The sequence below is a fragment of the Bemisia tabaci genome, chromosome 7, assembly GCF_918797505.1.
Source record: "Bemisia tabaci chromosome 7, PGI_BMITA_v3".
Lineage (NCBI taxonomy): Eukaryota > Metazoa > Arthropoda > Insecta > Hemiptera > Aleyrodidae > Bemisia > Bemisia tabaci.
In genome coordinates, this window is record NC_092799.1 from 8637030 (window position 1) to 8648792 (window position 11763).

The 11763-nt window shown below is 34.3% G+C and overlaps 1 protein-coding gene across 1 annotated transcript; it reads right to left on the reverse strand.

The window, feature by feature from the left end:
- Nucleotides 1–2221: 2221 nt before the first annotated feature.
- Nucleotides 2222–11727, reverse strand: LOC109032683 (E3 ubiquitin ligase Rnf121). The gene is made up of 8 exons (XM_019044937.2): nt 11453–11727; nt 10775–10830; nt 9938–10079; nt 8573–8727; nt 7678–7906; nt 6662–6795; nt 5249–5350; nt 2222–4103 (listed from the first exon to the last, which is right to left on the reverse strand). The coding sequence occupies exons 1-8, from the start codon at nt 11453–11455 to the stop codon at nt 3983–3985; spliced, it is 942 nt and encodes a 313-aa protein (XP_018900482.1). The 5' UTR covers nt 11456–11727; the 3' UTR covers nt 2222–3982.
- Between the last annotated feature and the right edge of the window lie 36 nt (nt 11728–11763).

Genomic DNA, 11763 nt, shown 5'->3' on the forward strand with positions numbered 1-11763 from the left:
ATACGGCATATTTCTTTATTAGTCGTGCTCACCATATATTTGTTCTGTGCTCCCAAGAAGATAAAGTGAAATAATTTTATGCCCTTCGAACTTAAAGAAAACATGAATAAAAAATAAGGCAAGCTCCAAGAAAGGCTGAAAACAGCTGGTAGACGAAGAAATCATTTTCTCAATTGATTATTGAACTTAATGAGCTGAGAATTTTAGCATTTGTTTATCATGATCTGGAAGGAAAATTGATTGTTTTTGAAAAATACAGTGATACATAGATTGGTATACAAAGGTGTGTAAATGACATGTTTTCCCAGCAGTTTGGTACATTGTCGCCCAGCCCAATCGCGGACAAAAGAACAATTTGAAACTTGAAATCTGTGAAACATTCACTCACAATTTGTATTTTACTCTGAAACTGGTGGGAATGTTTTATTGAACATTTTATCGATTTTTTTATGAACAATTTGCAAAAATCGAACTTTGGATGGAAACTGCACAGTCATTTCTTATAATCAAGTGAACTAGTTAACTAAATATTTTAACCTCGGAATGAGTCACATTTTTTTGTTTCGCAAACACACCGTTGCGTAACAGAGAAAGTTGGTATGAGTCATTGACATTTTTGCCCCTCTGGTGCTCAGTAGCTGCCGCAAGGGACAATTTCACACTTATACCATGAATCTTTTAACATTATTTATTTTTTAAGCAGTCTAACGCTCAAAAGATATGAAGACTAATTTTCATGCAAAGTACATACATATTGCAATCAGGTTTCAATAAATGATAATTCTGTGAGGAAGAAATTTAAAGCCAAAAGGGGATCATATCGATGGCCAAAATTTGGAACGACGTACCTCCATTTACGACGTAGCAGATTTCCTGCCATACTTTTTTTTTCCTCGAAAAACTAGTCAATGTAATTTCTTGAAAACTTCCTTGATTTTTCTTCACTGTTAACTACCAGAATATTCTGTGTACATTGCAAGCTACAAAGTTTGTTTGTTTTTCTTCAAAAAAATGAAATGAGAGCGACAATTTTGAAACATCACATTGGAGATACGTAGCTTCGTACTTTGGCCATCGATATAGTGATACAAGTCATGATTGTTTTTGGTGGGTTGAGTTGCAGGAATATCAGAGATCCATCCCGAAGGTACTGAACACTCGAAAGGATGGGTAGGCGTCTGCCATGCAACATCAATTTTAGGAAGTTTAAGAGAAGTGTGCAGCAAAGCATTAGGTAAAAAATTGTGAAGGTCAGTCACGGAATTTTTGATAAGATAAGTGGAGAGTGTATGACAGAGACTGACCAAATTACATTTTTGAAAATAATGACTTGGGAGTAGTTCGAACATTAACTGGTCGTAAATTTTCTGGTAATTTGTTGTAAAAATTGCAAGTCAAAAAGGCATCATTTTAACATGAAATAGTAGTTAAAATTAGTCTCCAACGATGGGTCTCATGAAGGAATAAAACCTCAAACCTCTTTTTCTTGGTTCAAACTTAGTGCGTTTCTAGACCCAATTATTCAAGACAACAAAGACCAGGTTGGCAATAGAAAATTTGATATATTTAGGCTAAAAAGAAACTATGTTGCACGTAGGCCCTATGGACATGCTTCCTTAAAGCACAAATACATCCAATTTTGAAATCAAGTGGACATTGCCAAGATGTGGATGATTCAAAAATTGTAATTTTTGGTTACCGGTGAGTATTTATTGCACAAAAACGTTTACAAAATAATGGAAAAACAATTTTTCAGAGTACTCAGTTTTTTCTTATCTTAAAGTTCCTTATACTCCATGCAATGGGTTGTTTGTTAGAACCTGTAAGTTTTTTCGACTATTTTTCAGCACCATTTCAGTTGATAAATTCTTTACTTCCTAAAAATTTCTCCACTGATCCTGCAGAACGTAGATCGCATACTCAGCGTTTAATTTTGGACGTCTAAAGGTACATAATCTCTTACTTGGTACATAAAGGACAACACTTAACAAAAGATACCATCTTTTTCTCAGAGAGGGTCTTCGATGATGAAACAAGTTCTGAGGTATCTCTACAATACAGATAATAGGATTACCCATAGTGAAAAGTGAGTAATTGCATGCCGCTCAGAAAATGGAATCTGGCAAAAGCCAGGCAGTTAATTTAAAATAGCACGAAAAAATGTCTACAAGGAATGCATCAGGGTGGATTTTTAGGCAGATCCTAATAACGCACTGACAAGTCTTTTAAAAATAGTGTATTTTTCCTTCGGAAAATACACTAAAAATGTAATAAAATCAAAGGTAAGGGCACCAGAGTAAAAAAAACCAGAATCATAAAAAATCAACAAAAATTTTAAGGAGCGCATCGAACTGCTCATTTGGATAAACATTGAGATCAAGCCATAATTCACTTCTTGTTATGCAGAGGTTCAAATTGTTCCTGTCTTCTGCATTTTTCAAGGAGGCCTTCAAAATTTGTTGCAAGACAATAGCTTTTTGCAGGAAGATGTTCACGACAATCTAATCATAGGTTTGGTACAATTTTGCGACGCAGTCTGTTTTTGCAAAAGGGTCAACACAAAGTGGTTATTGAAATGTTGTTACATTTTTTGAGCACACGGTTTCCAAAAAACGTTAGATTACATGGGTGGATCTCAGCTCTTGGAATTGTAATTCAGAAGTAGATATGCGCCAAAATGATATGATTGCATGGGAATATAAAAGCCACCATTCAACAAAAAAAAAGAAAGAAAATACTTCCTCAGCTTCCACAATTTTTAAGGCAAGCAATGGTTGCAACCGTGCCGTTGAGAACAATTTGAACCCCTGCTAATATACTAGTACAATGTTTATTGAATGTTACTCAAATATAAAAATTCTCCCAGTCAATGCTGTCTAATTTAAGAACAGATAAACAAAACATCAACAGAAAATAAGAAAGACAAAACAAATTTAGTTAGTTTAATCAAAATTTAGGTAGTCAGTGGTTGAGATCAGAGCTGTAATTTGCTGTTGACTGAATGCGGTGGGAAATTGACATAACAGCGAAACTCATTTTTCAGAGTCAGGTAGAGCTTCTGGAGTCGAAACATGGCCAGAGTGACATTACAAATTTGCTGTCATTCCTCTTTATTTGTATTGATTTTTACGCAGTATTATGAGTCCAACATAGACCACAGCCTGAGATCTCATTCATAAATTATGCAAATAAAGTTATCCCTCTAAAAGTCCATCTACCAAAAGAAAATAGGTTCAAGAATAAAGAACTTTGACAAATAGAAAAGTTGTAGTTATTCATACGCTTTTCAAAGCCCTTGATGTGAGCTTAGAAAGAAAATCTATGAGATGACAATTGGAATTCCACTTTTATGATCTATCAGAGAGGATATAAAGTAGTTTTTACACTTCACTAACGATTGTTTTGGATTACGATTCTTAATAAATAGTTATTATTGCATCATTCGAATTTTTTCTCGTGAATTAGTGCGTATTTTTACATATATAAAAACAGGGTAAGTACTCTCTTTCATAAAGAGAAAGCACTTTCTTAATTTCTAGGAAAGAAATTTTGGATGTTTTTTCTTTTTCTGATATTCTGACATTCTTTCACTTTTTCTTTACTCCTTTTACTTTTTCCTGACTGAAATTTTACATTTTCTTGACTTTTCATGGTCACCGTTTAATCCTTGACTCTCCCTGTCTTCCCAAGAAGTCAGAAAACCTAGGATTCTTTCGGAAGAAAATTGCAATTCTAAAAATTTGAAGGCTCTGCTAAAATTATGCAAGAAAATTAAATGAAAAGTTACAACCACAGTCTGGATGCTTTAAATTGCAATTAAGAGATTAGACTGTTGGGGCACATCAGAGCAAGCCAATTAACAGAAGGTTCTCATCAAACGTACAGAAATATTTAAACACAATATTGTAGACTCACTTATCAAACATGCAGATTATGACCTGTGCCTATGGTTTTTTTTGCAGCATTACCGAAACAGAAAAACCTATTCCAAGCCTAGAACGTAGTTTATAGCTTGAAAGACAAAAATTATTACAGGCTGCCACGCCAACAACCATCGAATCCAATCAAGCAATTTCCCGTATAGAACGTGGGGTTTCTCCCAACTGAATGACATTATTAAGGAAAATTATTGATAGACACAACTGGAATCAAGTTATTTTTTGGGGGTTAAACTATCTATTTAAAACTTATTGATGATACGGTTTCAAACTAAATAATTGAAAAAGAAAGACAAGCCCGCACACACTCAACATACCATTCTCATAGTCTTGGCATTGCATAATAAAGGTCTAGGATAACAGGCGATAGCAGAGTATCTCTCAAAAACATGATGGGGTCTTCCTCCTTAAGTTAACTGCATCATGTTGGTCCAACTTCGCTCTTGCTTGCAACCTTTAACCATTTTTATTAGTTCTCTAGAGAGACAGCTGTGCTTGGTGTGTGTTGTTACTTTCTGATTTCTTTCATCAAAAGAAACTGAGGATTGAGTTTATTAGGATTTAAAAAGCACCATTCTTCGTCTAGGTGTAGCAAAAAAATCACAGCAGATGAGTCAGGTTTCAGTTTTTAAAATTATTATTTAGCACCTGAGCAATGCACCCATGCACTAATTCCAAGGTTTCCATGATTTCTTCATTTTCCAATGCCCTGACTTTTTTGATTTTACCTGACCTTCGATCAAAACCTCAAATTAGATTTTTTCTTTTAATTACACTGACTTTTGCTAGTTGACAACATTTCCACTTCCGGAGATTTAAAACAAAGCAAAAGGCACTCTGATGCTATTTGTACTCTCTCCAATGGCACTGAAGGCAACTGAAGTTCCTGAGCCCACAGACTATTTGAAATTAATACCCTGACTTTTCCAGGTCGCTGTAAATTCCCTGACTTTCTCTTCGTCTTAAACTCTTTTAGTCTATTGATAGACTGGTCGAATTGTCTATTGATTTTTTATTTAAAAAAATTATTGATTTGTAGATACAAAAAAAATGCTTATCTCAATGGCAACATTAAAAAATCTCTGATCATTCCTAGTTTTTTCAAGGAAAGCTAGAGGAGATTTTACTTCGCAATTTTGTGTGATTTTAAGGAATAACTGAAATCAATTCACAGAAAATTGCAAAAGAAACTGTTGGTTTATTTCCCTTTCAAAAAATGAAACACAAACAGAGACTTACAATGTTGCAATCTGAAGTCCGCATTACCCAACCTTACGTCATAGAATTGTAAAAAAGAATGAAAAGGATACGGATTCTGGAACATTCTTTTGAGATCCACTTTTTCCTTGCAATAAGGACAAATTTGCTTCTTGCCAACTATACACCATCCACGGATGCAAAATTCATGGAATCTGAGATTGTAGCTAAGGAACATGAAATAACTGAAAATGTCAGCAGACAAATTGATACACACTTGAGGTCAATTTTCAAAGAATGGCTCCTGAAAAAATAAAAATTAAAGCACTAGGCAACCTGTTATCTTTTGAAAATTTCATCGGTAAAACGAATCATACAATGGAAAGTTTGGAAAATAACTCCTAAGCGAGGTATGTTTATAATTGGCATTGGTTAAATGTCAAAATTACAAATGACGCCACTTACATCTTCTCATTTCAATGTAATCAGTTTTACAAACGGTTGTAGATATTTCGCCTAAGAGTTGATTTAAGAAAACCCCACTGTGTGAACCGTTTTCTTCTCTGTCCACCCTTTTCCTTATAATTGGGAAATTGTAAAAAAAAGGAAAAGGCAATTAAGGTGATTCGATGGACGCCATATTTTGTATCAGAACGGCATGCGATATATCGCATCAATTGGTTCCATTTTTTCAGCTACTCGTCAAGTTTCTCCAATTTTGAGATCGCAATTCTGTTGTCAGGAGACTAAAGCACTCACTTACCAATTTTAACAAAGAAATTCAACGTAATAAAGGCGTGGTTTTCTCTCAGAAAAAACCACGCCTTTATTACGTTGAATTTCTTTGTTAAAATTGGTAAATGAGTGCTTTAGTCTCCTGACAACAGAATTGCGATCTCAAAATTGGAGAAAAATGACCAGTATCTGAAAAAATGGAACCATTTGATGTGATACATCGCATGCCGTTCTGACACAAAATATGGCGTCCATCGAATCACCTTAAGTGCTCCTTGACTAAACTTTAAAGGCCATCTAATTGGTCGAATAATAATAATTAAAACTTCTGTGCATAAAGTAAGGGCCTAAAATTTAATAATTTGATCTTACAAGAACTTTAAATCCAACTCTTTCAAAATGAAATAAGATTTTTAGCTGTATTTTCTAAAATCCTCTTAGTTTACATTAATAGATGTCAATCACTCATATAACCATTTCGATGATCAAAGTGCAAAACCGTGTATCTCCATCACGTATTTTGAAAATGTCCGCTCTTATTTTATTCTTTTGAAGAGAAACTAGCTGACTTTATGGTTTGAAACTTATACAGAATATTCTGTAAATAGAGAGAAAAAATCAGGGCAGTTTTCAAGAAAGTATGTTGACTAGTTTTTCAAATAGAGAATAAAGTATGACAGGAAAGCAACACCATAGCAAACACAGATACGTTATTTTGCACTTCAACTATAGATTTATAGATGTCAAGTAAAGATGATGCATAAAATGCTTTGATGTATAAAAAAGGATACTCATGATTGCACGTAAGTCTGTAAGTGTTTTCTAGAACACCATCTTCAAATTCTGATGTTAATAATTGGTTCCCACAAACTGCGCAGACTCCTTTCTCTAGGTTCCTTGTTGAAATGCCTTGTGGGGAATAATACTAGAACAGAAACATAGTCAATCACATTCTCATTGATTATCGGCTTGAAAGTCAAAGTGGCAACTGTGAGCAAGAATTCATGATGAATTCGATGTCAGTTTGGAATACATGTCCATGCATAATTTCAGTTTGATTTCGTACTGATAAAAATCCAATGCTCAAATTGCATGGGTAGACATCTGTGAAACGCAGTTGATGCATGTAGGTAACAAATAAAATGAAAATTGAACACCTCAAAGAAAACAAAAACCACAATGAAACCACTGGTACTAATTTTTAGTTTTTTTTTTACAAACATTACATTATGACAATTTATAGTGTCATACAGGGTAAATTATTTGGAATAAAACATTTTTAAACAATTCTTAAATCGACGCAAGAAGGATCCCCTTCTTCCTCTTAATGCTTCATGATAAAAAGGAAACCTCAGAGATCTACACTGAAAATTAAAGCGTTTCGAACATTACAAAATTTGGACATGTATTTTGAGACATTGATTTAAAATTCAAATCAATGTAGATTTAAATATTTCTGATACAATTTCTGAAGTCACTTTCGTTTTTTGGTTTATTTCATGGTTATTTTATCGTCCAGTTCATTCAACAACATTTTCTCCGCAAAAGTAATGTCTGAAAGCAAAAATGATAATTTCTAAAAGTCTTCTTTGGTTTTTCTTTGTCATATTCAATACACACTAGAAAAGGAATGGTTCATTTTATTATAAACATAAGTTCTTGATGAAACAAGGAAAAGTCTTTTTCATCCAAAAGTCCTCTTTTGAGAAAAAGAATTTACATATCCGATAAAAAGATGGGAGTCTCAAAGTTTTTACATACTTATCGAGAGGACATTGACCACTACATTGTATTTTTTAATACTCACCCCAATATGTGAAGCCATTTTATCACTACATATTTCTGCGCAGTCTTGACCCAGTACACCATAATACAGTCCATAAAAGATGATGAGCACACCACAGTCCATCCAAACATGTGGTAGACTACCAAACATAAAATTTATTCGGAACAGTACGGCCATGATCACTGCATAGCCGATAATTCCCAGTCCATAACTAATTTTATAAAGTAAGTAGAACCATTTGTAAACAAGCCTGAAAGCAAAGAAAACGTTGAGTTCATTGATAAAAAGATCACTATTTTACATGCATGTCTCAGCTTTTGAAGGAACATTATAGTACAGTTTACAAAGAGAGTCAGCGAAGGAGACATCACCTCATTAGTGTTCTTACTTCAAACCTTGTAGATATAACAAAGTAAAACATTCATGGCCAAAATGCAAAACCATGCAACTTTGTTTGGGGCAATGCAGACTTCCTGTCATACTTTCATTTTTCTTTGAAAAGCTGCTCATCAAAATTTCTTGAAAACTTCCAAGATTTTTTTTCTCCCTGTTAGCAGAAAATTATGCATGAATTTGGGCCATAATGTTGGCTTGGTCCTTTTTGAAAAAATAAAACAAGAGCAGAAATTATGAAACACCACGATAAAGATACGTGGTTTTGCACTTTGGTACTATTTCCAGACTTTCCAGCAATTCTGGATTTGTAGACACCCTAACTGCGGAATGAATGGACCACTAGACGAGGTACAATTTTAAGCATTCTAATACATACATTTCTTAACCAGAATTTCACAAAAAACACGATTTTCACATCGAAAATTACTGAAATCAATCCCAAGGAATACAGCAGTTGAGATAAAAACTTTTCATTCTTCACTGGAAATGATAAAAATGACCAAAAAAATTGATATCATACCTTGGTGTTGTTTTTGCCAGAGGTTTTTCTATCGCTTTTCTGACGATAAATGCTGTTGTACAGGAAAACACTAACCAGAAAAAAATAAATCGCCAATAATGACTATTTAGCGAAAGGCAAACTGGAATGATCCACATGCCAGCTAGGGTGATGAGCTGAAAAAGATGGGAAGAGTGAAGTTTACGGGTATAAATAATCGCATCAATCAATGACAAATAAAACTTGTGAAGGTGGTTCCAACGTGCATCATTGATATGACCACCGTAAAAGAAATTATCTGAGAAAATATTATTGAAAATAATGTCATTGACCCAGATTCATAAATGGTAATGCCATTATCATTTATAATGACAATAAAATTTGGTATTTGATTCGATCTCATTATTTTATGCTTATTTAAAAAATTCAATAATTATAAGAAAATTTTCTACTTGACACACTGACTGATATATTTTCTGTTTGTGAGATATTCACTGTTTTATTACTTAGGATGAACCGAGACATCCACAATTTTATACAAAGCTTTTTTTCACAGCGAGAAAGATGTTTGTTATTTTTTTAAAGTGGTTCATTGGAATAATGGCTTAAATAACACTTTACATCCAGCTATTCTTTGAATCAAATTTTTGAATATACGTACTGATGAAGTTTAATGCTGGATCAGTAATCTGACTGTCAAAAATTTATATTGTGAGCAGTCACCTTTAGTGTCCAAATTAAAGATTGCAGCAATTCTGTATCCTGAACACAGCAGATTAGAATTTTTGACAGTATTCTCTTAAAACTATGTTTTACAAACTGCAAACCATCATAATTCAGGTTTAGGTAAATATTTTTGGGCATATTTGCCTCAGAATGTTTGTACTCCATGCACTGGAGTCAATAACTCAATTTTGAGTTTTTATGGGCCAAGTTCCTTTTCCTGTAGACAATCATGTATATCTCATCATTTTTGAGGAGGCATCCTGAAATTATGAATAAAACCACTCATAATTTGAAGTACCCACGATTAAAAGCTGCATCTCCATCCTGCTGTCAGAAAATTTGGCAGGTGTTTTAATTTTTTAAAAGGAGTAGCCCGTTTCTTGTGTAAAATAAAGACTAAACATTCTCTCTAATATTTGGACATTTTTTGAGAAAGCTCACAGACAGAGGCTGAAAGGCTATCTTAACAATAAATTAAAACGATTGCCAAATTTTTAGAGAGCAGAATGGAGATTGAAGCTTTTGATCCTAGATGCTTCATCTGGTCATTGAATGACATATTGCATGAAAAGAGCTGTGTAGTATCTCTGCTGTTAAAGATGTTGGAATGTATTATCTTTTAAATTAAAATCGAAACTTCAAGGAAATTACCCAACTGACCTGATATGATCTATAATGTCTTCTTTTCCATTCTACTATTCCAATTTGCGCTACTATTACTAAAAGTATAAAAATAAATGTCATCTCCATATGCATGAATTCATGATTCCTATGTGCTTCATGAAGCTTCCTATGTTCTTCCCTGAAAAAACAGAAACAAAAATCATTGGTAAAACCAGACATGTGTCATTAAGTATAAAGTTGGACATTTTTATTCAGAGAGTGCTTAAAATTCTTTGAAATCCCTGAACACCACTGGTATCTATCTACCTGCAGATATTCTGGAAAAGCATCTTTTTACATTTGTCAAACCTCATCAATCCATCACTCAAACAGAAATTATTTATGATTCTTGCCAGACGGGCGCCAGGTACGGAAACTTCGTGGCATCCTGGCAATCGCTATTTTCCTTGCTCGCCCATACCAAACCAGCTGCTTTATCCAGTGATGACTATGCCCAGAAAGTAACGAGAACTTATGGAAACAAATGAATGGACATCGGACGTTTTCCCATAATTTTGAAGTTCGGACCCCGAAAAGGGAGCGAAAACCCAGAGACAGGTCATACATGTCTTTGTACAAATATGCTTACTTTCGAAGATGACATGGAGCCCAAAAAGTAAAAAGCCACAAAAATGGACATCAAACGTTTTCGCATAGGCCGACTCCATTAGTGTCTTGTTTGATCCTCAAATCCTGCTGATATTTTGTCACTAGTCTATTTCTGTATCTTTGCGCATTTCACAGAATATATCTTCAACTTCAAATGATAGGGATTCATGGCTAGAAACTCTTCAATTTAATTTTTCTAAAAACTCACCATGATGCTGAACTTACCTGAGTATTTCTTCTTCAGTAAGTTGTTCAGTTTTGTTGACAACAGCTTCTGGAATCTGAAAAAAAAATGAAAAAATTTATTCAACGGTGAATCAAGTTCCTACATTGTGGGTACCAGCAGAGGTGCAGAATATTTTCTACAAGGCAAAAGTAATCATCAAAACTTCGCACATTTTAATTGTTTATGTCATCATTCGTAAAAAAATCTTCCTCTCAGACACAGGCATCACTCAGTCTCTGATATTGCTGGTCTCGTTGCTGTTCATCAGAGGTAACTCACAGCTGAGTTTCCTGACTTCCACTAATTCTGGGGTCAAAGTAAAATTTCCTGCCTAACTTGTAGAGTGAAGCAAAGGATCTGGTAAGTTAAAATATAAGGCATTCAAAAGCGCAGAATCTCTACTTCTTTGTTGGCATGGATCAATGTGCTTCAGCAAGGTCCTTCAGCAACTGGTAATTCTGTTCCCAAACAATCCACAAAAGTTTAGTTTGACAGTATACGTATGGGTCAATATCAGAAACAACTTTTCTCCGACCAACGGAGGGAGTCCTGGTTGGATTTGATAGCATTCATAGGTAAATAAATCCTGGAAAAATTGCGGGATGTTACTTAGGAGTATTCTGCAGAATCTGAAGGTTTGAAAATGAAGATTATAGCCATAATAATGAAATACAAACCATGTTGTCAGCCAAAATGCGAATCCCCGGCAGTAATGAAAAATTGTTTACGTTTTAGGTTAGAAAAACATCAGGAAACTTTTTCGGATAGAAGTAAAAGCTTGAAAAATCAATACTTAGTGGGAAAGTCTGATGACACGTTTACGGCTTACTGAACGGATTGAAAACGGCAGAAATTAATTACTGTCATGCATAAATTATTGTTCGGAAGCGTCAGATCTGTCACGAAATCTTATCATTCTCTGAATTATCATAATCCATCCGTACACATCAGCATTTAACGGCGACAGGTCCTAATTTAGCCTGATGCA

Excerpts from the sequence above, each read along its gene's own strand:
- LOC109032683 (XM_019044937.2), bottom strand. Across the intron at positions 6,796-7,677 it reads AAATGGCTTCACATATTGGG|TATTATTCCCCACAAGGCAT; the intron begins GTGAGTATTAAA and ends TTTCTGTTCTAG. Across the intron at positions 4,104-5,248 it reads AAAAGAATGTTCCAGAATCC|TTGGGAGAAACCCCACGTTC; the intron begins GTATCCTTTTCA and ends AATGTCATTCAG.